At 34.8% G+C, this 25,184-nt stretch overlaps 3 protein-coding genes across 16 annotated transcripts; 2 read left to right on the forward strand and 1 right to left on the reverse strand.

The window, feature by feature from the left end:
* The first annotated feature begins 3,320 nt into the window (after positions 1-3,320).
* On the forward strand, positions 3,321-7,577 carry LOC107872888 (vacuolar protein 8). Of its 10 annotated transcripts, none has more exons than XM_047395910.1 (3): positions 3,465-4,294; positions 4,459-4,537; positions 5,641-7,577. In XM_047395910.1, the coding sequence occupies exon 3, from the start codon at positions 5,691-5,693 to the stop codon at positions 7,353-7,355; it is 1,665 nt and encodes a 554-aa protein (XP_047251866.1). In that variant the 5' UTR covers positions 3,465-4,294; positions 4,459-4,537; positions 5,641-5,690; the 3' UTR covers positions 7,356-7,577. The 10 variants fall into 10 exon arrangements, with proteins under 10 accessions (XP_047251878.1, XP_047251866.1, XP_016575048.1 ...); XM_016719557.2 differs by having other exon boundaries at positions 3,513-3,906; XM_047395922.1 differs by lacking the exon at positions 4,459-4,537 and having other exon boundaries at positions 3,321-3,471.
* A 3,351-nt stretch (positions 7,578-10,928) lies between these two features.
* On the forward strand, positions 10,929-15,196 carry LOC107872923 (peroxisomal membrane protein 11D). Of its 4 annotated transcripts, none has more exons than XM_016719596.2 (8): positions 10,929-11,163; positions 13,351-13,557; positions 13,692-13,766; positions 13,843-13,917; positions 14,013-14,093; positions 14,196-14,270; positions 14,373-14,546; positions 14,761-15,196. In XM_016719596.2, the coding sequence occupies exons 2-8, from the start codon at positions 13,366-13,368 to the stop codon at positions 14,794-14,796; spliced, it is 708 nt and encodes a 235-aa protein (XP_016575082.1). In that variant the 5' UTR covers positions 10,929-11,163; positions 13,351-13,365; the 3' UTR covers positions 14,797-15,196. The 4 variants fall into 4 exon arrangements, with proteins under 4 accessions (XP_016575082.1, XP_047251900.1, XP_016575090.1 ...); XM_047395944.1 differs by having other exon boundaries at positions 10,955-11,166; XM_016719604.2 differs by having other exon boundaries at positions 10,992-11,222.
* A 639-nt stretch (positions 15,197-15,835) lies between these two features.
* On the reverse strand, positions 15,836-24,323 carry LOC107872917 (F-box protein At4g00755). 2 transcript variants are annotated; one of them, XM_016719588.2, is made up of 6 exons: positions 24,013-24,323; positions 22,585-22,742; positions 20,432-20,851; positions 20,154-20,302; positions 17,062-17,180; positions 15,836-16,293 (listed from the first exon to the last, which is right to left on the reverse strand). In XM_016719588.2, the coding sequence occupies exons 2-6, from the start codon at positions 22,721-22,723 to the stop codon at positions 16,185-16,187; spliced, it is 936 nt and encodes a 311-aa protein (XP_016575074.2). In that variant the 5' UTR covers positions 22,724-22,742; positions 24,013-24,323; the 3' UTR covers positions 15,836-16,184. The 2 variants fall into 2 exon arrangements, with proteins under 2 accessions (XP_016575074.2, XP_047251885.1); XM_047395929.1 differs by lacking the exon at positions 24,013-24,323 and adding an exon at positions 23,638-23,916.
* Positions 24,324-25,184: the final 861 nt, after the last annotated feature.

The raw sequence follows: 25,184 nt of genomic DNA on the forward strand, positions 1-25,184 counted from the left end.
CCACATACCATCCACGTCCCCTCTAAACTCCCACACCTTCATTCCCGTCACCTTCTCCTCTATATCCCGCACAGTCACCGGCGTTAAGCCGCCCCACTTAATTCTATGTTTACCTTCCTCACATCTTCTCTTCTTATCTTTCTTAATACCTAAGTCCATTATCAAAAGCTTATGTTGGGTTGAAAGATTCTCGCTCGGAATGACTTTACAGTCTTTACACAATACCCTATCCCCTCTCCTAAGTAGCAAAAAGTCAATTTGGATTTTGGCTATCGCGCTTCGGAAGGTGATCAGGTGATCGTCCTTCTTCGGGAAGCTCGAATTCACCACTACCAACCCAAAGGACCTCACCAAATCCAACAGGGCAGCTCCCTCTTCATTTCTCTCCCTAAAACCAAAACCACCATGCACATCGCCAAAGTCTTCCGGTAACGCCCTAATGTGCAGGGTGTATATATAATATTTCAAATATTAAAACCTATTTTCTATCTGTATAACCACTTAAAATTTTTATAAATTCATTAAACTGTTCACGATTCTAACCTTTTTTAGTATGATTTCTTTTCTATACAAAAGAGTTAATTCCTCAAAATGTCATTGAACTTGTGTAAACATCCCACTAAAGTAACTTTTGTTTCTTGTAGGACAATATTGTCACTGAACTATGCACTTCTTTCCATTATAAGGTAAAATTAAGAAATTGTTAAGGATAAGTTTGGAGAACCACAAGTAAAGTGAAATTAGATATAGTTACATAGTCCAATTCTCAATTAGAAATAGAGAATTAGGTGCAATTACATGATTAATAGAGAATTAGGTGCAATTACATGATATAATTACAAAATTACATTTTAAAAAAAAATAAAATCAATATCCTATTCTTTTAAATTTCTTTTTTATTTCTATTATTTTAATTTCTTTTTTATTTTTACTTTTTTTTTTTCATTTTACATTATTTATCTTTCATCTATTTTCTTCTCATTTTTCAACCTTTACTTCTTATGATTCAATATAATTACTCCTATTTTTTTTCCTCATTTAGCGCATTATTGTATTTTTGTTCTAGTGTTTGAATTAAAATAGTATTTCATTATTGAATGAGATGACTTATGTGTTTTTTCTTTCTTTTGAATTATTTACACGTTGGAATTTTATATAAGAGTATTGTGTTTTTTTCTTGAATTTTCAACTTGTGTTTTGTTTTATGTTTCAATTTATTTATTTTAGTACTGTAGACTTGTTATTTTATATTGCATGTCACTTCAAATTGTCGAGTTAATTTTTCAAATTGCCATTGAACTTGTGCAAACATCCTACTAAAGTAACTTTTGTTAATTTTTTTTAGGAAAATATTGTCATTAAACTATGTACAAAATAAGGTGAAACTAAAAAAATAGTTAAGGATATATTTAGAAAGCCATAGAAAAATTAAAATTATATGTTATTAGACAATTTGCAATGACATGCAATATGAAATAGCATGTCTATACTACTAAAACAAATAAACCGAAACATAAATTCAAAATCCAAGAGAAAAATATAATACACTTGTATAAAATTTTGAAGAGTAAATATAATTCAGAAGAACGAAAAACACATAAGTCTATAATCTCATTCAATAATAAAATACTACTTTAATTCAAACACTAGGATAAAAATTATAAAAATGCAATAATGCGCTAAATAAAGAAAAAAAAATATGAGTAATTATATTGAATCATAAGAAGTAAAGTTGGAAAATGAGAAGAAAAGAGATGAAAGATAAATAATATAAATAAAAAAAAAGTAAAAATAAAAAAGAAATTAAAGAAATTTAAAAGAAAAAAATATTAAATTTTATTTTTTTAAACAAGAAATAAAATATTACTTTATAATTACATCACGTAATTGCACCTAAGTCTCTATTCCAAATTAAGAATTAGATTATATAATTACATCTAATTTCACTTTTCTTGTGGTTCTCCAAACATATTCTTAGAAATTTTTTAATTTTACCTTATAATGAAAAAAAATACATAATTCAATGATAATATTATCTAAAAGAAACAAAAAATACTTTAATAAAATATTTACATAAGTTGAATGAGATTTTGAGGAATTAACTCATACTAAACTTAACTTTTCAGTCACAACTTCAATTGTCTTCCAAAATTTCTTGTCCCTCCGCTTTTTTAGTTGTCTTACTTTCTTTTAGGATGTTTGAAAAGAATATATATCTTTTCATTTTTGATAAGTTGTTCATTTCAATTTTTTGTACGACGTAATTAAGATCACAAAGTTAAAAAAAAATATTAATATAATATATCATACGTATTTTTAGTTTAAGATTTTTTTTTTTTTTACTTTTTAAAAATAACCTTTTAAGTTCAGAACCAATAACGGTTTGATTCTTTAACTCTATATAGCAACATGTCTTAATGCTGTTTACCAAAAAAAGAAAATGTGTCTTAACTCTTATGTTTATTGTTATGCAATTTAATATAAAATCATTTGATTTTAAATTTTTAGGATAGCTGTCAATCTTCAAAATACTAAAAGATATTGGAAGCTATTTATGGTGGATTTTTCCTTTTTTTCATTTTTCTTTCCTTATTGGATGACAAAATTAAATTCCATTTTCCTTGAAAGGTAGTATCACTTTTTTATCCAAAAGTGCCACTAAGCAGTACAATGCCAGCTACACGTGCTATTACTAGTAGATCACCCACCACCATAAAAAGCAAATATTTCTCATGGGTCCCACCTAAACACACGTGGCAGCTTTTGCTGACACATCAGCCCTTGGTAAAATAATACTAATACTTCTTCCGTTTTTAAAAAATATTTACTTTTTCTTTTTAATAACGATGCTTTCTCATTTTATAACATTTTAATTTCAATTCTTCTTATAGCCTATAAAATTATAAAATTAAAGAATATTTTGATATATTTGAAATAATTTTAATTTTTTTTTACTTTCTTAAATTTTTTGTCGAACTAAAATACATCTTTTTCAACAGCTCGATATACTAAACTCACGATCATATCCTATACTTCAAATTTGAAAAAAATATCTAATGATAGTAAGAAGATATTTTTATGATTTGAATTCGTGATTTTTAAAATATTTTTTTGTTTAATTTTATTTGTCACAATTTGACTTGACATATTATTAAAAAAATAATTAATAATATGACTATTTTATCATAATATTTATATTTTATTTATCACAATTTTACATTGTATGTTGAAATTAATTTGAAAAAAAATTAATTAATAAAAGAGAAAAAATTATTATGACAAATAAAAATTATGAGTTCGAGCTCCTTTTCTCTTGATAAAATAAAACAATTCTTGTAATAGCAGCACTTTCAAATTTCAACGGTCTGATTCACTGTTCTGATCCTTCAATCACAACCGTTAATTTCTCAGCATGCTTTCCTTGGCCTTGCTGTATTATTATTGGAAAGAATCTAGGTGACAATAAAACAGGTCTGTTTTCTGACATTTTCTTCTTCTTATATATATATATAGAGAGAGAGATTTGGGATTACTTTGATTTTGATTTTTGAATGTAGATTTTGTTGTGTTTCTCAATGTGTTCTTGTTCTTGTCTTCTTCTGTGAAAGCCACAGTACTTTAACTAGTGACTATTTTCAAACTAGGTGCTTTGTAACAGCTACTTGTTCTACTTCCAGTTCAAAATTCTTCTCATTTTCTTACAAAATTTTGATTTGGGGGTGTTTCTTGATTTGCATTTCTTATAAAATTTTGATCAAGTTGCTATCTTTTTTACCAAAAGGAAGGTCTTTTTGATTAAAAGACCTTCAGTTTGAGAGGGGTTTGGAAGGATTTAGGATCAAGCTGTGTTTGGTTCCTTTCAGTTGAGGAAAAGGGGGCTATACTGATTGTTTCTGAGTTTTAAAGGTTGGTTCTTTAGCATTTATTTTTCATTTTCACTTGATCTTAAGATTGGATAAGCTATTTAAGTTTTCAATCTAGGTGCTGTGTAACAGGCTGACAGCTACATTTAGCTGCTGCTCTTGTTCAAAATTCTTCTCATTTTCTGTCACAAAAAACCCAAATTTCCTTTTGGAAGATGGCTAACATGTGTTTTCTTGTTTTTGGTCATCATTGAGATTTGAGCTTTGGGGGTGTTTCTTGATTTACATTTCTTACAAAAAAAATTCTGATCAAAGTATCTATCTTTTTACCAAAAGAAAGGGCTTTTTGAGAAAAAGACCTTCAGCTTGAGAGGGGTTTGGAAGGATTTTAGGATCAAGCTATCTAGTATCTTTGTTTCTGTGTCTTAAAGGTTAGTTCTTTACCTTTTTCTTCACTTGATCTTAAGATTAGACAGCTGAGAGTGTGAGAAAAAGGGGGTCTTGATTTTTTTTCAAATCATGGATAAATCTAGAGGATTAGAGAGTGATCATTATTCTTGGGATTTATTTTGCTGATTGTGATATTTGCTTATAGAAACAGTAATGCAAGTCTTTAAGTGGCTGCTAAAGCTTTGAGTGACTTGGATGACAGCCAAAAGACTAGTCAATTAGAGGTAAATGCAATGAATTTTCTTTTAATGTTATTTATTGCAGAAAATTTGGTGAACATTCTTTTAGTGGGAGCTAGGTCCCATTTCAAAAACAATGTATGTACAGCTTGGAGATTAAAAGAAAATCCTATCTTCTCTTCAAAGCTAAGAGTCTTCCTTTTCAATACAATACCAGCAATGGATATCTATACATATGGGGGATAAAGTTGGAATTAAGTTACAAAATAGAACTAGTGGACATGTCCTTTCTTGGAATTTTGGCCATTAGATTTAGATCTACTCCATGTTATGCCTTTTGTTTTGTAGTAGTTGAACTATTAATCTAGAATCAATGTCCTATTCCGTAACTGAAAGGTAAAGTTATGAAGTTCCATTTTTCTTACCAACTTGCCCCTATCTTTTCCTCAAATGCCCTTTTGATAATATCACCTGTATGTGGGGCATTTTGGTCATGGTATAAACATCAGCCGACATTTTTTTAATGGCTAGTTGTGGTGTATTTGTAGAAGAGTTCCATCATTTCACTTTCATAAGCTGTCAATGAATCTTTTAACTTTGGTTTTATTTGAGATTTGTATGGTGATTTTTCAGTCTACTTGAAAAAACTTTTGAGTGAACTCGTGTGGGGACTACTTTATTAGGTGCTTAGTAATTGTCTGTCGGCTTTCATTTTCAGCAAACCAGATTTCTGTGATCATGCAAGATACTCGAACCCTCTAATGTTTGGCCTCCCTGTCCTTTATTTATTTATTGAAGTTTTCTTTTGCTGATTCCCTATTGTTTAATGTTTTGTGATTGTAATTTGTAACTGCTCCCACAACTTTAACTTTTCTAGGAGAAAGGATGGTATTTTTTATACTTTTCTGAAACTAGCCCACCACTTTGATGGTTTTGGTTTGTCTGAAGATTACTTTTTGACACATTTTCTTCCTTAAAAATTATTTCCTGTGGATTCTCTTCTCCTTTGATACCAAACTCTCAAAATGGGTTGTTGTCAAGGAGCTTCTTGATCCATGTTTTGATCAGTTCATGTGAGAGATTGGATATTTTCCTGTAAATTTTATCAGTGTCATTGTTGCTGAGGTTCTTGGTTTTCTGAATTGCAGTTGTCCTCGGCAGTGGTGTAAAATCTGATCCTTCACCTCTACTTCATATCATGGTGGATGATAAAGGCAACTTGTCGGTTGAAGAGTGGCTCTCGCGTGCACAAGAGCTTGTACCTGTTGCACTTGAGAAGGCAAAAGAGGTTAAAGGATTCCTTGGTAGATGGAGGATGATTATTTCAAAATTGGAGCAGATCCCAAATCGACTGTCTGATTTGTCCAGCCACCCTTTCTTCTCTAAGAATGCTCTTTGTAAGGAGCAATTGCAGGCGGTATCAAAGACATTGAATGAAGTTGTTGAATTGACAGAGAAGTGCATGAAAGAGAAGTATGAGGGAAAACTTCGGATGCAAAGTGATTTAGATGCATTGTCAGGGAGATTGGATTTGAACTTGCGTGATTGTGGGCTCTTAATCAAGTCTGGAGTGCTTGGTGAGGTTACTTTGCCGTCATCTGTTGCAAGCACATCTGCAGCACCTGAGGTAGTAGTATATGGAAATTTACGAGAATTGCTTGCTCGGCTTCAGATTGGCCACTTGGAGTCTAAACATAAGGCCCTTGATAGCCTTCTTGAAGTCATGAAAGAAGATGAGAAAAATGTTTTGGCTGTTCTAGGTCGAAGCAATATTGCAGCTCTAGTCCAATTATTAACTGCTACTTCTCCTCGAATGAGGGAGAAGACAGTAACTGTAATTTGCTCGCTTGCAGAATCTGGGAGTTGTGAGAATTGGCTTGTTTCAGAAGGTGTGCTCCCTCCTCTTATACGTCTTGTTGAATCTGGTACAACTGTGAGTAAAGAGAAGGCCACCATTTCTCTCCAGAGATTGTCAATGACAGCAGAAACAGCTCGTTCTATTGTTGGACATGGTGGGATTAGGCCTCTAATCGAGATCTGCCAAACTGGTGATTCTGTTTCTCAGGCAGCTGCTGCTTGTACCCTGAAAAATATTTCTGCTGTTCCTGAAGTTCGACAGGCTCTAGCTGAAGAAGGTATCATAAAAGTTATGATAAATCTCCTAGATTGTGGAATACTGTTGGGATCTAAAGAGTACGCAGCTGAATGCTTGCAGAATCTTACTTCCGGAAATGAGGATCTCCGAAGATCAGTTGTATCAGAGGGTGGAATAAGAAGCCTGTTGGTATACTTGGATGGTCCACTGCCCCAAGAATCAGCCGTAGGGGCCTTGAGAAATTTGGTTGGATCCGTGTCAATGGACGTTTTAATCTCGCTTGGTCTCCTTCCAAGGTTGGTCCATGTTCTCAAGTCAGGATCACTTGGTGCACAACAAGCTGCAGCATCAGCAGTGTGTCGAATTTGCACCTCAACGGAGATGAAGAGACTTGTGGGTGAAGCTGGATGCATTCCTCTCCTTATTAAGATGCTGGAGGCTAAAGCGAATGGGGTGAGGGAGGTTTCTGCTCAAGCAATTGCTAGCCTAATGTCCCTTGCGCACAATTGTAGGGAAGTCAAGAGAGACGATAAAAGCGTGCCAAATTTGGTTCAGCTGCTTGATCCAGCTCCTCAGAACACTGCTAAGAAGTATGCTGTTTCTTGTCTTTCCTTGCTTTCCTCGAGCCAGAAATGCAAGAAACTGATGATTTCCTATGGAGCAATTGGCTATCTAAAGAAGCTTACCGAGATGGATATTCCAGGTGCAAAGAAGCTACTCGAACGCTTGGAGAGGGGGAAATTAAAAAGCTTGTTTAGCAGAAAATAGGTAGGCCAAAAATTCACTGTCTTGTACAATGAAATCTTACTCTTAGTCCAATCCATGATCATAATATCAAATGTAGCTCAAGGGGGGAGATTTGTGGTGTAAAACCCTGTTGGTCTATGCTGGTCAAGGGTTTAAATAAACCTCCTGACCATTTGCAATAACTTCTCTCAAGTACTATTTATCAGTTTCTTATCGACTAAAAGCAAAATGGTTATGTTGTCATTACTTCTCTTTTGTTCTGCTCATCTGTTGAATGTTTTAGGAGATCTATATACAAAATAGTGTACGATGAGAACTGGTGGTGAGAAGCTCATCGTTATCAGCTCCTTCACCGACTACTCTGCTATCGTATTTACATTTATAAGATTGGCATATGGCAGTTCTTTTGATACTAGCAAGGCGAGTCTCACCAGTTTCACCTTGCAATTATTATCCTCTTATATCTCCTTAACATATTGACTTTTTGAAGGTATAAGAAAGGACAGTGATACTGCTGTTATTCCAATTGTGCAGTTGAGGTAACCAAGTCACCTGCATCTTGTTTTGGGGAAATCCGTTTCAAATTGAAATCGAGACAAAAATGCATTACTTTTTTGTCCTGGAAGTGAAACCTCAATTCTGGACAAATTGTTCCTTTTTTGTCAATTTAAGAGATATGTTCTGTGAAGTCCTTAGAATGGAGAGGAGAGGAATTTAGTACCAGCTCCCTAATTAAGTTTGGAAAGAATAAAATGTAGCTAAAGGCCTATCATCTTGTGAAGGAAGAGGGGCAAGTAGAGACAAAACTACATTCGAACCTCTCTATAACCATATTGCTTGCCCAGATGTCGTTGATTGCTATAGCGAAATGTTGGCACAGAGAACACATATTATAACATAACATGAAAAATTGGTACCAAAGAGAACTTGGCCATTATAGTGAAATGTTGTTATAGAACGGTTGTACATGTATTCTTCAGAAGATTGGAGTTTTCTGTTGTGCCCTTCTACTATCCTTTACAAGACCCTTCAGTATATAATCAAGTAGATTTCCTGTGGGGCAATATGGTAGATTTTCTATGGTGAACTGGTTTTCTTTCCGCTAGTTTATGGATATACACACTTGATCAAAAAGCGTACTGATATACTCCATCATTAATCAGATACACCTGATCTGTAGAATTGCTTGAGCAGCATGCTAAGAATCGCCGACCGAGGCTATCGATGAAGAAATCACATGTTAGTTGCTCGCTTCAAACGTGAGTAGACTGAAGACATTCTGCGAATTAACATGAAGGTAGTTGCTCGCTTCAAACGTGACTAGATTGAAGACATTCTGCGAACTAACATGAAGGCAAATAGCCGTCACTGAACTAGGTACTTTCCGACCCACAGCCCAACTCCCAAAACGTATCTTTTCCCTTCCATATATACTCAATGGCTGTAATATTTTTGTGGAATGCATCCATAGCTGTCATGCTTTTAGGTTTGCTCTTAGAAAATAGTAGTGTTCCCAAACCTGTTGTGGTTGCTTCAGAAATACTGGAAAGTGAATCACATGAGGTCACCAGAAGATTGAGTTTGTTGTGCATCAGAATCAGCACATTGAGGGGTTGGCAAGTAGCCCCACAAACAAATTTCTTTGCTTTGACATTTAAGTAACCATCAGTGTCAAGTCATACAAGCTTTGAATCTAAGATGATCAATATCTTAAGCCCTCTAAGGAGATTTGCTATTCCCTAGATTTCATTAAGCAGCTACTTTGATTGTAGGCTACATTAAGGACTCCTGCACTCTGGTTAGAAAATATATTGGTCATAAGTTGTATAATATGGGAAGAGTAGGTTTATGTAACTACTGGTATTCAGGTATATATGATTTATATATGTCTAATCTTTTCTCCTAGGATTAGAGCATTGCAAGTTAAGTGGTGGAAGCAGGGGCTGATCTTGTTTAGTGAATAAGGTCCAAAGTTCATCCGAACCTAGTAACTTATCGCTTATATCACAATGTTAAAACTCAAAAGTTACAAAATAAATAGAAACAACAGATTTCAAATTCAGTAAATTGATATGAGATCGGATAGAATTCTGAATTTAAATTCATCAAGTTCAAATCTTGAATTCGTCGTTCAAAGTACCATTCCATTGTCGATTCTTTCACATTAAACGGAAATGAGGTACAATATGTCAATTGTCTGCCAATAAATGCTTATTTAATAAGTATTTACATAAGTAGGGTCTGGGCTGTATAACTTGGACCATCCAACCCACTTTAATCAGGGGTGGAGCCAATCTTCTGTTCGGAGATTCGATCGAACTCTCTTCGACAGAAAAATATACTATTTATATAGAATTAAAATTATTTTTTATGTGGTTATAGTAAGTGTTAAACCCCTTCGACTAAATTTTCTTTGAATATGAAACTTCCTTAGTTGAAATCCTGGTTCCGCCTCTTGAGTCTTTAATCCATCTTCCAAAAATTAAAAGGAGAATAATAATAATTCCATGGTAGACTAAAAATCAAATAGGTGAAACGTGCGTATAGGCATAGCAGATAGAGTAGGAATTCATTCATTCATTAGTTAGTTAGAATATAATTCAGGTCGTAGTTTGGAGGTGCAAATATTTTTAATTTTAATGGAATAAACACGTTTGTTTCTATCATTTGGTAAGTAATTTCTTTCTTTTGCTTTTCCTATTAAAACACATATTACATCATTTATTCATATTTGATCTCTTTTATTTTCAAAAAAAAAATTTGTTACTAGTGGAGCCCACAAAAGAAAAACAGACCGTAGCTGACGTTCTAAGCCTATCACAATAACAAGGTTATCTTTGCTGTGCACCGAAGCAGCTCACATCTTATCGCTAGCAAAGTCGTTTGTTACGAGATGTAAGTTATTTTGAAATAAGATTATTTTATTTCAAATGTAATTGGAGATATTAGTTAGTTAAGAAATTATTTATCTTATTATTTATGTTTTAGTAATGAGATAAGTTATCTCATATATATATATATATATATATATATATATATATATATATATATATGATGAAATAACTAATTCTGAAATAGTTAATTCTAAAATTAATTATTCAAGGATAACTTGTTTCCAATCAAACGACCCCTAGAGTTTAAATTCCAATAATTATATAAAAATATTTATACAATTAAATTTTTATAATTAATATTAAGTAACATGATACTGACTTATTCTTTTTATTATTTAATGTCCATGATAAGTAGCCATTTAGTCATAAAAAATTTATTTTTTTTTTTGAAAAAATTATTTCACTTTAGTGAAAAAAAGTGAAAACACACTGTGTTTGGCTATGAATTTTCCAACTCCAATTCTGAAAAATTATTTAGAAAAGTGAAAATAAATTTTACTTGCTTTCACTTTTTTCACTCATACTTCTCTCATAAAATTTTAAAAACAACTTAAATTTATATATTCACGGCCAAACACAACTCTAACTCCAACTTCATCTTCAACTCCAGAAAAAAATAATTTTCATGGCCAAACGGGGCCTTAACTCCAACTAATTGCTCTTTTATCTATTCCACATGACACCTGTAATACTTTGTTTTGTAGTAGTAGTAGTAAAAATTAAGCTTAAAACAAAGTTATTACGGAAAAAAAGAGAGGACCAAGCAAGCAAGCCTGCCTTATCAACAGGACATTGAATAATTAACTAAGATTGAACCAAACAGCTCCCCTCAGAGATAAATAAACTTTTGTTTCCTTTTAGTATTATTTTGTTAGGTGTTGTATACTTTCGAGGCAAAAGGCCGTGGCACAAATATCGGTAACCCAAATTCAAAGGTAGTAGTAATAATAATATCTCCTTATTTTGTTCAATTAACCAACCCTATCTCTTACAGGTATCAAAAATTTATGCTTTTAATGAATTCTTTTTTTTTTTTTTTTTTAAATTTGGCAATCAGAAATGATCTTTTTATTGATTTGATTTAGTCCCAATGTATGGGATTCTTGATTTGCTGAAAGTAACAAGCGTGCGTTGCCACTCCTAATACTATTCTACTGAATCTTTTAATTACCAGGTTTCAGTTTAATTGTTTTTCTGATCTTATTGATTCCTTCATTCTTGGTTTTAGTTTTATATATGTTTTTTTTTTAATTGCTGTATTGGATATTCCAGTGAATCTTTAATACTGGGTCATACTTCATTTGTTGTATTAACTTTATGTGTTTCTGTGATTCGTTTCAATTGTGTACATATATCTTGATGTTTATTAGTCCATGAACCAAAGATGTGTGCTTTTTGGTTGTTTCAATTTAACTTTCTTCTTGTGCATCTTTAATCTGAATTTGGAGTGACATCGAATGTATGATAAAATCTGTGAGGTGGAGAATTTAGAAGTGCCAAGATTTAGAAGGAGGTCAAGGATTTGGGTTGTATTTCTGAATTAAATCAGCATGTTTAATGGTTCCTGTTTCTTTTTCTTCTTTAATCTTTGGAAGTTGGAACTCTGGTTTTGTTTATGTAGCGTAGTTTAATCTATTGATGTGTATAATTATTAAAGATGTGGAAATAGGAACTTGGAGGCATATCACTTTTAGGGAAATTCGGTGAAGAGTATACGGTTGATGGCTTTTGTCAAACCAGGAATTTTTTTTGTGGTACTGAGACAAAATACTGGAGTTGTGAGGGAGGGATTATCAGTGATATATATTTAAAATAGCCCGTAAAAGCTTGGATAGATGCATAGAGCCGATTGAAACCTGATAGTTGTTAAATAGAAACAAAAAACATAAAACTTAATTGTTATAAACAAGTGCAATGTGTGGGAGTTGATAATAGAGAACCTTCGACAACTACCTCAGATCGACATTGTTTCCGCATTCCTTTGTGTCTTAAGTAATGTTTTCTGTGATGGAAGTAGGGGCTATCTTGAAAGGCTAGGCAACATACCATAAGCGCTCTCCCGTTTCTGCTAAGCTTTCCTTTCCTCTAGGGAAAAGGAAAGATGGACATACCTAAATACTTATATCCTAAGTGCTCGTTTGGTACAAGGGATGAGGGATGAGGGATAACTAATCCTGGGATTAATTTTAGGATGAGCGTATCCATGCTTGGTTGGGATAAAATGCATGAAATAACTCATCTCGAGTTTAGTTATCCCGGGGTTGTAGTGTTGTTTTTATTCCACCTTGTGGGTGGGATAACTAATCCAGGGATAACTTGTTTCCCAACCAAATGATTCCGAAGTATTGAAAACCTGGTTCAGGCACTAAAATCATGAAAGAAATGCATGAGGTCTAAACTCGAGATATGCAAAACAAAAAGACACTGTATATGGTATTCATTCAGATAGTTTAATGGAAGAACCTTAGTTTCCTTAGCTCATAGAATGTGCTTCTTCCTCTCTTACCGTATGAATATTATGAAGGAATTGAGATGTGTATCCTTTATCCTCATCAGCATTGATATTACTTCCTTGGTTATCAGAGTCATTTCAGTTTTGATATCTTGGTTTCGAACTCTTACCTGACTCTTCTTAGTTTCTTCTGTATTTAAGATGTCAAGTCAGTTTCTTGAGTTGTAACTTTTCTCCAAAAAAACTGGTGATTTTTTTTTTTTGGATGAAGTAATAAGAAATTTCATTGTGGCATCAAGAAGGTGCAGAATAGTACAAAAGTTAGGAAGATGACAAAGTTTCATTAGCTCAATTACAAAAAAATATAGTACCAGGAAGCTAACAAAGTTCAAATAGTTCTCAGGGGAATGTGCCAACTATATGGATACAAGAGACATCTTTTCCTTCCATCCGCACTCCCTTATGAAAAGGAAACTTACAAGCAAGGGACATACACATGCTCAGAGTAATCCAGACACCCAGAATAATAGGCACATTCTAGGGCTCATTGTAGTTTGTCAGGTTTCTTTGCATCAAATATAAAATGGCTGTCTATCAAGGGCTGCTTCCTATCACATATCCAGTCTCCATATTATATTAATACTAACCTTGTGCAGTTCTTATTTTGCAGTATTTGTAGAGTAAAATGAGTGCCTTGGATGCAGCCAGAGCAGAGCTTGCCCTTGCAGTCTTGTACTTAAACAAAGCAGAAGCAAGGGACAAGATATGCAGGGCAATACAGTATGGTTCAAAATTCCTGAGTAATGGAGAGCCTGGCACTGCTCAAAATGTTGACAAATCAACTAGCTTAGCAAGGAAAGTATTCCGTCTTTTCAAGGTTAGAGTACCATGCATTTTTGCATATTCATATTAAGGGCAATTCTTTGTTCAAGCAGTGGTACCAACTATAATAGCATTTATTTTCACCATTATCTATTATGTTTTTGAGTTTTGGGTCCTTTACTGCTACAGTTTATCAATGATCTCCATGGACTTATTAGTCCACCTGCCCCAGGAACCCCAATTCCGCTCATCTTGCTGGGAAAGGTAAACACCCACTCTCTCTTCTTGTGATCTCTTTCTTATTCTTGTGTTACCCGTCTAACAGTGCTGGTGATTTCAGTCAAAAAATGCATTGCTATCAACTTTCTTGTTTCTGGATCAATTTGTGTGGCTTGGAAGGACAGGGATTTACAAGGTATTAAATCTTTTGTATTATGTAGTCGTTCCGTTTTTCTAGAGATGAGACAATGAAGGGAAAACGTCCTAAGATTCTTATTTTGTTTTACACAGAACAAAGAACGCACAGAGTTACTTGGCAGGATCTCTCTCTTTTGTTGGATGGGTTCCTCGATCTGTACTACCTTAGTGGAGGTTACTTCTCACCTTACTATCTGCATGTGAAATTAGGGCTATATCATTGCTTCTAGTGTTAGCTTTTATGCCAATAGATCGACTTACACTTTGATACCCCAGATTGGGGAGCTCGGGAGACTTTCAGCATCAATGAAAAAGCTGGAGAAGGAACTCAAGAATAGCAACAAATACAAGGTTCGCCAATTCCAAGCATCATGCATTGTGGTTATTTGGTAATTTGTGGAATTCCGCTTTGAAGATAATTCTACATTTGTAATATTTGGCGAATCATTGTAGGATGAGCAATACCAGAGTAAGCTTCAGAAGTCAAATGAGAGGTCTCTAGCCCTTATTAAAGCAGGCATTGATATAGTAGTTGCTGTCGGATTGCTCCAATTGGCACCTAAGAAAGTCACTCCTCGCGTAACAGGAGCCTTTGGATTTGTTAGCTCCTTGATATCATGTTATCAGGTACATATCACTTATGTATTCATCTTCTCCTGGTCTACTTAAGCTATATGCTGATGCTTTAAGTACAGTGGAAATGATTCACAATTAAAGAAAAAAAGTTGTAAAGCATGATGAAATGAGGAGAAATTTTTGATGCACTCTTTTCAAAAGGAACAAAAGCTTATCAGGAACTTCTAGTGTCAGCGTAATGAGATGCCTTATTTTCCTTGTGCAGTTGCTCCCAGCACCGCCAAAGGCCAAGACATCGTGAAAGGCTCTGATGCCGTTGATGAATTCCCAAGATCATCACTAGAATAATTATTTATGATATGCATACTGCTTGTGAGGTCTCTGCAGTTTGTCTACATGTTACAGTATTTTAGCTTTGTTTACTGCATCTTTCATTTTGGTACAGAACTTTAATAATGACATGTCTTAGATGTACTGCATTTGATGGTATGGCATTTCAAGGCCAGCTATTGTACTGCAAGAAGATTTCTAGATCAATGTCAACAGTAAATCCAAGTGTCTTTAGTGGTAAGGACTAGGAGTGAGGAGCTATCATATAGTGCACTAGATTTGTATTTAGACACAGGATACAAGAGGCTGAATGCCACTTTCTTTCCAAGTTAAATTTGTATTACAAATAAGAAAAATATCTCCTGAGGCAAGTGTATTGGCTCCATGGATTTAGTAGAACCTAAAATAGTAGTAATCTTTCTCTAGAAGAAAGTTAAAAGCAGAGTTTAGAAATGAGGCTTAATTAGTTCATGCTTTATAAGCCAGCTTAGATCTCTTATCCATTGGTTCAATGCATGGGCTTCTCTCATGGAGGCACAAGGCAAAATGTGATCGTCTTGTTGACTGTTTGGAGGTTTTCCCTTCTCTCCCCGGTCTCATTCCATACAGAAAGAAAGTGCAAAGCCCCCATCTAACCTTGCAGATCAAGCCCGGAGTTCAGCCTGAACCAGAAAATCAAGCGAGGGAGTTGAGCCTGAACTAGAAAATCAAAGTTACTTTGGAAACATGTGTCCAATCCAGCAAGAATCGCAAACATAAGCTGCGATACTGAATCTCCATATGGATCTCTGGATTGAATTTAATCATAGTAGATGTTTTACTCCAGCAGGGATGAATTTTCAATGAGAAACAGATTATTTCTTGAAGCATCCATCATCTTGCATTCCCAACTGAACGATTAGGTTTAACTATGTCAAAGAAAGAAAAGTGCACAAGCAGGACAATTGGTCTACGAAGGTGTTTTTGCAGCTAAAAAGAACTGATGTCCATCAGCCAGAATGAAGGGGGTATTACTTGGAAAGTAATGTAGAAAACTAAAAGAACAAGACGATCACAACGTTACGTTACACTATGGGTGTTCGGAATGGAGGAATATATTTTCCCAGAAGAAACTTCACGTCTCACTATCCAATATTTCTAAAATTTTAAAACTATTTCAAATGAACTATCGGAGAACGTTCTCTTTCATATCAAACACAACACATTCCTTTATGATCCATTTAGTTGCCTTCATCAATCCACTTAATCGGTCCAACTTCTTTTACCAGATACTTCAATAAACCTGCATGTCCAAGCACTACTTCTTCGAATGTTACTGGAATTTGGATGAAACCAATTACACAAGCTCCGCAACATGGATTAGAGAACCTCTCGTCTGTACTTGAGCACAAAATCTCCAGACGGTTCAACGTTCTGTACACCAAAGGTAGGACTGAGTGGCCGTCCTCTCACTTTCACATGGCGAATGCTGCACATAGAACTGTTTTCAGATCACATTCGAAAAGGAGCAGGCACTGACATTTGATATTATATCTTAACTAATCTTCATTTCCAGTGAAAAAATGCTTTCTATAATATTAAATACTAGCAGGATAGAATAATTTCCCTTTTGCTTGATGAAGATCCAATTTTGGCTTTCCCAGTATAAATCTTAAGATTTTAACACCTTGGAGTGATGATCAGAGTACTACTACTTTTTTTTTTCCACCTAAGTCTGTTTCATGTTTCCCAATTGGAAAATGGAAAATTTTCTTAAATCTTTATTCAGTAATTGGGCTGTAAATAAACTGAGAAAGCAGTGCATATTGATTGTCATTATGGAAAACAGAAAGTTCATCCACATTCCTCCACGATGCCATTCATAAGAATGAGAGGAGATGGAAGAAGGCATAATATAACCAAAAAGGATGAGTCTTTTGTCTTAAAAAAGGAAATAGGTGAGTGGTAAACATGGAACTCAGATTAGGAACTGGAAAAAGGAACATTTCAAGTATAGATCAATTATTCATTAGTATCATTGGCAACTGAATATCCAATGAAGTGACATTCTTCTTTAGTTCATTCAAATTTTAGGCCACAGAAAAATACGGGTTTCAATTTCTTTGACAAATGAACTTAGGTTTTTCGAGCCTTATCAGTAGTACCTATCTAGACAAGACAGCTACAAAATCTTGCTGATGGATAGACCAGTAAATACGAAACAGAACTTCAAGATAGGAAAATGTTGAACACTAACCATATGTAAAACAAGTTGTCAATATCACATATCTGAGCTATGCCCAACAGTTCAATCAGCAGATATCCACCAATGCAGAGCACCGGTTCTGGTAGCTTGAACTGCTGCAAGCGGTTTTCCTGGACATAAAAGTTTGATCTGTTAATTCTTTTTTTTTTTTTTATAGAAGGTATACATAATTGTCAAAGTAAACTGAACAAGATGTGAAGCCAACCCAAAAATTTACATGTGATCCAAAAAAAGAAAGATCAACCTACTCAGATTCTATATGTAATCTAAGACATCAAAAATAGACTTATTTTCTAAAAGCTCCGATTTACACCAAAAATAGTACAAAAGTAGACAGTTCATCTTCATCTTCTGTATAGAACTTCCTTTGTCTTCAAAGCATCCGGTTCCTTTCTTGCTACACTGTCCACCAAATAAAAGTTGGGACAATTTTCCATCTCTCTTTTTGACTATATACATTCTCTTCTATACGCTAAGTGTCTAATTAATCAACCACCCTTCCTGGCATTACGCAACTGATACCCCTCAGACTGATGAAGATATTGTACAATTGGCTTGACCAAAGACAGTGGAGAAAAAGATGATCAATTGTCTCAGTATGGTCCCTACATAAGTAACATCTAGGCTAAGTTGAAAGCCCCTACTGTCTTGACTCAGAACTGCCTCTTTTGCAATCAACCAAGAAAAACATGCTACTTTGTATGGAATTTTAACTTTCCATATTATTTTCCAGGGTCAACAACTCGCCACCTTATTGTTAGTTGTACTCAGTTCTCTATAAGCTGTCTTGGCAAGAGAACTTGTCATGTCTATCCCCTTGCCACCACATGCTGTCCTCAGCTTCATAGGTCCCTTTGAACTGTGCTAACGTGTTATAGAAGTAATTCTGATCCACACCCAATCCCTCTTCAAATTTCATGGCCAACAACCACTGGTAGGGTTCCACCAGTCGAGAAGCAACTTCGTCTTTCTCCAACTCCAGTCTCCTGTTAAGACGTACTCTGCTGCCTTCCCAGAGGGTAGCTCATAGTGGAACAGAGCATCATTATCGCATACACGATTACCCCCATAGCATTCTTCCATGAGTTGCAAAGCCCATCTCCTTATGTCGTTCAAAGTCGGGGCTTCTTGTGGCATCCCCCGGAACTTTCCAACAAAACATCAGGGCTTCTTGTGGCATCCCCTGGAACTTCCCAACAAAACATCTTTCTCTGAGATAGTTGTGCCTCCTGGAGCCCTGATTCTCGCACTGCTGCAAATGATAGGTGACTTTCGTACCCACAATCGTCCATCTGTTATTACTGAAAGCTTCTTTCTACGGAGATTCCCGTTGACAGAAATTAATGTCCACCAATGCCTTCTCCTTCGCCTCAACTGTGTCATTAATGAAGTTAGAAATCATTGAGCTATAAGATTCCACCCTCCCTTAAATGCTACTTCTGGAGTAATAATCACAAATTTATTTTCCTTGTGTACTGCTCCGAAGCTGATGTATCTCCCATGTTCATTAAACTTAAAGGGTACAAAAGAACACTGCAAAGTGGTCCTTCTTGTTACATCTCTTGACTGTCAATAATTGTTCCTTCAGCGCCATATTAAATACATAAACAATCCATCAAATAAAATTCAAGCAAATAGTAACCTGCCTACCTAAGTTTTTGCTGCGTTCCACCCATTCGAACCATGTTTCAGCCCCCGAACTAGTTCTTGTGATCTCATAAGTTTTGAAACCAGCCACAAAGAACATCCTATCTTTCTCCATGTCTAAAAAGGTTAAATCTCTCTGAGCGTTGCCAGAAATATCCCCCGAGAACTTCGAAAGTTGACTGGAGAGGAGCTAACCTCGAGGAATTTTCCCTGGGACCCTTTTTAATAAAAATTATGTAAGAAAATACATTTCTGGAGCATGTTTGATATGTCAATTCCCTATCCAAATTACACTTCGACACTCCTTTGAAGGGCATGTAGATGATGTTTAACTGAGTAGAGTTTTTTTACTTATGACAAGACTTGGAAGACTTGGCCAGAAGAACACCTACAAGCGCTCCCCATCAGTTGAGAACCATTCCACCTACTTTTATTAGGCCAAATACATAAGCGGCCACTTAAAATTGTCAGAAGTTTTAATTTAGACACCTTAACTAAAGATGTGACCTACTAAACACTAGTATTTAAAATAGTGAATGGTATACCTAGCACCTCAGGCATGAACGATGCTTGTATGGAGTCTCGGTTTAATTAACCCCCCATGATTATCTGCATATGGAACATTAGAGGTCTGAATCAAACCTTCGAACAGAAGGAGCTGACACTCTTTCTGGCTAAGAATAAGGTGGATTGCTTTGGCTGTGTCGAAACTAAATTTAAGATGAGGAAGGCTAAGAAAATCCTTGATTTTGTCGCTAAAGACTGGAATTCTTGTTGTAATTACTTTCATACAGAATATAGGAGACTTTGGCTGATGTGGAAGAGACACTTAAATGTGCAAATATTATGTATTCATGAGCAGTCTATACACTGTTTTGTAGAGGATCGTGAGACTCAATTCACTTCTTAGGTGACTGTTGTATATGCTAAAAATGAACAGTGGCAGAGGGACATCCTATGGCATGATCTAAATATATTGGCGGTCAAGTACAAACAGTATGTATACTAAGTGGTGACTTCAACAATGGCCTATCCACTATGAACAGTCAAGATCTTAGTTGTCAGTATTCCAGTATTTCTAGGCGAGGGGTGGGGGTTTAATTATTAATATGCGGCCTTCTTTTGTTTCTAAAAAAATAAATTACAATTTTTAATATGGAAACGGTTTCGATCAGCCAATAATGGCAAATTTGAGCCATTTGGCTAACAACAGGGTTACGAATGAGACACTTTTCAAACAGAGGGTAAAGTTGCTCTATATCAAATACAGTAGGGGTATTATTTGATCCTTTTCCCTTTTTAGAACTATTTCTCCTACTTAGGACAAGACTTTGTGCATTGATCAGAATAAAGCTTGTTCGTGCATCCACCAGTAAACAGACAATTTAGCAAATAAGATCACCTGTGTAGGGAAAAAGTAAAGTTAATAGCTGCACCTGTCTCATAGGGAATTCTTCCGAGGTATATGTCCATAGAAACTTGTCACCGTGCCGGAGATCACTCTTATCTATTGAGGATTTAAGGTGTCCTAATCGAAATCGAACAGATTTTGCGGAGCATATTGGCTTGCCTAGATGGAAATAAACTGAATTGGAAATGTTTATATATTAGCTAAAGGGTACCAAAAGAAGCTTCGGAAATCTGATCAGAAATAGTAGAGAGCATTTATGCCCAAGGTGATGACAAGAGAAATTGAAAGAAACTGAACAATCACCTTCAAAAGGTTGTATATTGATTTCAGTGATTACACAAAGATCAGCTTTCAATTTGTAAATTAGCGTCTCCATAGCATTGGAATCACTGTGTCCTATGCTTGACCAGTATGAAGGCATATTCTGATATCTGTTTCCTGGAGTTAGAGTATTCACAATACTTTCTTCTGGATAATTGTCCGTACTTGAAGCGCTAACTGCACTACCTATGCAATCACTTAGACATGATTTTGATGTTCCAATAGCTTGAAGTAGAGAAGCATAAACATTATGGTCTCTTTTTAAAGTCTCCCAACTGGAACTGCTAGACTCATCATCTTTTCCTTCTGCAACTCTCAGATCTGGTTCTGTAATACGGGCTATTCTCAAGAGCTGCGGAAACTTTCTCAAACAAAGTTGTTTGGAAATTCCATTAGTAACCACTGCAAACAAATAATTATACCTTCAACTCATTGTTCTCCCAAATGATAGTAACCTTCAATGACCTCCATGTAGCAAAAAATGGCATCCCTAAATTCTTGAAGAAATGCTTTGTATAGCATCAATTTTCGGAATAAAAGAACTTGAAAATTTCTGAAATTTTTTTCTGAAAAAATTGATGACATATCATTAAGCCAGAAGTAGTTGATACACTTAAAATTACATGGAATGTAGTTGTCTTTCTCTCAGAACCAACATAGATTTAGCTAAGAAGAGAAAAAAATATAGTGAAGGATCCATGTAGGGATAAACATGAAATTTCTAGAATAACTAGTTGTTGATTGTGCGAACCAAAGTACTTCATTGGTAGCTGAAGGGATTGGAAAGCTACATATAAGATTTAGGATCTCTTAATGGAGTGAGGCTTTTTGGGCATAATCGTGCAGTCTTGGCCCAAAGCGGACAATATCACAATGTAAAAGTGTTATTAGGCTTGCTGAGCCAACAACTGGTATCATAGCCCAGGTTTGGTGGGATGAGTATGGTGATATGATAGAGTGATATGGTACCGGGCTCGATCTACTTACCCAAGTGAATCTCGGAAATTGACCCATGGATCGTGGTGCTAGGCCTCATGGAACTTAGTTTCGGGGGGAGATTGTTGGATGTGGGTGACACACAGTGAATCTTGGGAATTGACCTCTGGATCGTGGTGATGGGCCATGTGGAACTTAGTTCAAGGGGGAGATTGTTGGGTGTGTGAACAAAGTTCCACATTGGTAGCTTAAGGGATTGGGGAAGCTACAAAGAAGGTGTAGGATCTCTTAATGGTGTGAGGCTTTTGGGGAAAAACCATGCGAGGTTAGCCCAAAGCGGACAATATCACACCATGTGAAAGTGTCATTGGGTTGGCTGAGCCCAATACTAGTTTTAGAAACCTCTAAATTATAAGAGTTAAATTATTTTGAATTTGACGAAATAGACCAGAATAGAGTAGAATGGATACAAAGGATTCTCATAGCTGAAAGACTAATTTGGGTTAAGGCACAATTGATTGATTAAGTGCTAAACCAGCTCATTTGCAATACTGCATCTCACAACTTGGGAGTACATAAAGAAGAAGCAATACCGCATTATGACTAATTGACAGAGAAGGATATTTGTTACCCTATTGTTTTCCCCATCAGAACATTGAATTTTCGACAAGAGATTCTCATATGCAGTGTTCTTTGTCTCATACGTGAATTACTTTGCACATGGTAGTTTGAGAACAAGTCAAAGAAATTTGATTATTATTGGGTTGGCTGTATCCTTAAGAGGATTCTCCTTCCTCTTTCTGAGGCTTCACTTATTTTTACTCATTCCAGGTATATTTAGATTGCAGATTTAGTGGCATTGCTCATGGTAAATCTAGATGCAAATAAGGAAAATGTTCTACTGCAGAAAGGCTCTTTAATTTATTATTTTGATTGGTAAGGCTGTTTACTTAAGTATCTATGACGATGAAAGTATATAAACATAGAGCAACTATGAGCTTTTAACATAGGAAAAGGAATAGAAAACTCTCACAATAGAAATAAGAAAATGCAATCTATGACTTATCATTTGTGAAAATTAACATCATTAGGAGTGTACTATTATGACGAGATTAAAAAGAATAACAGTTCTCCAGTCCCAGTGCTTAAAATAAGGGTTATAGACTATAAAGAAAAAATTGAAAGCTTGAACAACTCACCAAATTGGCGCCAAAGGTGTGAAACAGCGCCAGCACAGACCACATCAACCGGATCATTCAAATGCATTAGAATGTTCAGAGACACATCATTTCCAAGCAACAGCACAAAATCAGCACGTGTCTCCGCACCAAAGCTCATTTTCTTGAAGTTCCAAACTCTGAATCATCACAATCACATAATTCATGACAAAACATATATTTTGAAGAAGAGAGAGAGGGAAGCAAGTAAATTGATAAAAAGAAATTTAAATGCTACTTTATGTTTGTGCTATTAGTGAAAGGCTCACGAGAATGGATTCTATTAAGGTGCTCTAAAAGAACGATTCTTCCTCATCAACTAAATACTCACAGGAAAAACTCATCCTTCATAACATTAACCTATTTTCCATTTCAAAAACACCAAGAAGAAAAACATGGAAAACCATCTGACCTCGGAAACGAGAAAGTAAAAAATGAGGCAAGAAAAACAAAGGATAGAAGAAACTACCAATATAGGGATATAGGAAAAGGACGGAAAATAAGCACGCAACCAAGAATAACCTACACATTTGGGGTTCACCCAAAAAATTCAACAAAAGAATGAAGACCAATTGAACAAAAAGACCCAGCAGAGAGTAGTAAAGCAACAGGCTTTGTACCTTTTGGATTGAAAAAAATGAACAAAACCTAGAGACCGAAACAATATGCATACAGGAACACAAAAATGGCCACAGTTTCCTACCTTACTTCCTATTTTTGAAGGGGCTTTGACATCACAGTGACTGCATTACCCATGTAAACTTCGGATGCCCCAAAGTTCGGTTCATTGATAAACCAATTTCTAAGTTTTTTCCTAAGCACCGAGGAATCACACTTTGCAGCAGTGGGATTAGGGCACATAGTTAACTAACGATTATGTTACTTGACAAAACTAACAGGAGAGTTAAACTATAGGGAAGCACAAGCACTAACGAGAGGAAAAGTTTTAGAACAATAGAAGTACAGATATACAATGGATTATTCCCCTAGAACTCAGTTTGCACAGAAGTGAACCATTTATTGGTTATTACATACCAACAACCTAACCAGCAGCATATATGTGGCTTAATCCCAGAAAATTGCTCAAATGTGCAGTAAACAAATCAATTTACCCAAAGGCGTGGCCTAATGTTCAATGAAGTGTTTCAGAATCATGAGGTATCATATTCAAATTCCAACTCAGATAAAAACACTAGGTAATTTCTACTCATCTGTCTGGACAGAATATTGCTGGTGGCGGTGGTTATTCCGTGGAATTAGTCGAGATGCACACAAGGACACTAGCTTATTAAAAAAATAGGAGACAACTCCACAGTAACTCGAATATGCATAATAATGTAATAGAGTAGATAGTTTTTCTAACTATAACAGGCAAAAAATCCAGATGAAGAAAGAGGAGAAAAATCTAACCTTGAAGATGCCGGGGTCTACTGCAGTCTACCCAAAAGGCAAAGAATCTGATTGTTTTATTCATCAAACTAAAGGGGTGTACCAACTGCAAAGGGTTCATGTGAAAGTCAGTCAACTCTAAGAAAACAGATGCTCCTGTTACTAAATACTTTTTGTCACAAAACGTTATACAATAAAAGCACAACTAAGAGTCTTTTGGTAGAGTAAACAAGAATAATATAAAATATTATGTATTAAAAATGTTTGTATTAGTAATTTTTGTTTGATGTATTAAAAATAACATGAATTAAATAATTTCTAAAAAAAGAATTATTTTTTTTATAAAAATATCCTCCATATATATGTTGAAAAGAGTGCGAATTTTTTTTTAGGGATAATTGTGTCTTTAACCATGTTAATGCATGCATTAGAGCTACTGCATTGCTAATATAATGGATTTTAAGGTATTAGTAATATACACCTCAATACACAATACACAGGATGAAAAAGTATACCAAACAAGGTACTAGTAGTACATATTAAATTAATGCATGTATTAACTTTTCAATACACTTTACGAAGCGATTCGAAAAGAAAATTGTAGAGAGAATTCTTGTTATTTCAAGCATATACAATAGGTCAAAATATGTTATTTAGAGGCACAGATGCATAGTTAAATAACTTGTTATAATAAGTCAAAATTTGTTATTACCATAAAACTTGTGCTGATTCAAAATTTGTTATGGACATTCACTCACTCAAAACAAGTGATTCACGACAGTTCTCATATTTTTTGTTTTCAATCTTTTTTTTTTATAAAAAACCTTAATTAAAGACTAATTTGACTAAATTATTTTTATATATCACTTTTTTCTTTTAATATTAATCTTTTTTACACTATATTTATATGTTTTGTCATATTTATGACTAAGAATAAAGATGAAAGCAAAAAATTAATTACGTCTTGATTTTCTAAAATGAAAATATAAAATAACTATTTTTAGAAAGAATGACAAAGTATTCAGAAATGAAGTCTGAGTGAGCATACATTAAAAAAATACAGTAAAATTCAAACTTTCAACGTATGTAGTAATTTTTCTCAACTCTCGCCATTTTGGATAAATACCCTACATATGTTTACTCTGTGAGGTGATTTTCCTGTTTTTTTCTTTCTATGTTTATTTTTACTTATT

This window comes from Capsicum annuum, chromosome 1 (assembly GCF_002878395.1).
Source record: "Capsicum annuum cultivar UCD-10X-F1 chromosome 1, UCD10Xv1.1, whole genome shotgun sequence".
Taxonomy (NCBI): domain Eukaryota; kingdom Viridiplantae; phylum Streptophyta; class Magnoliopsida; order Solanales; family Solanaceae; genus Capsicum; species Capsicum annuum.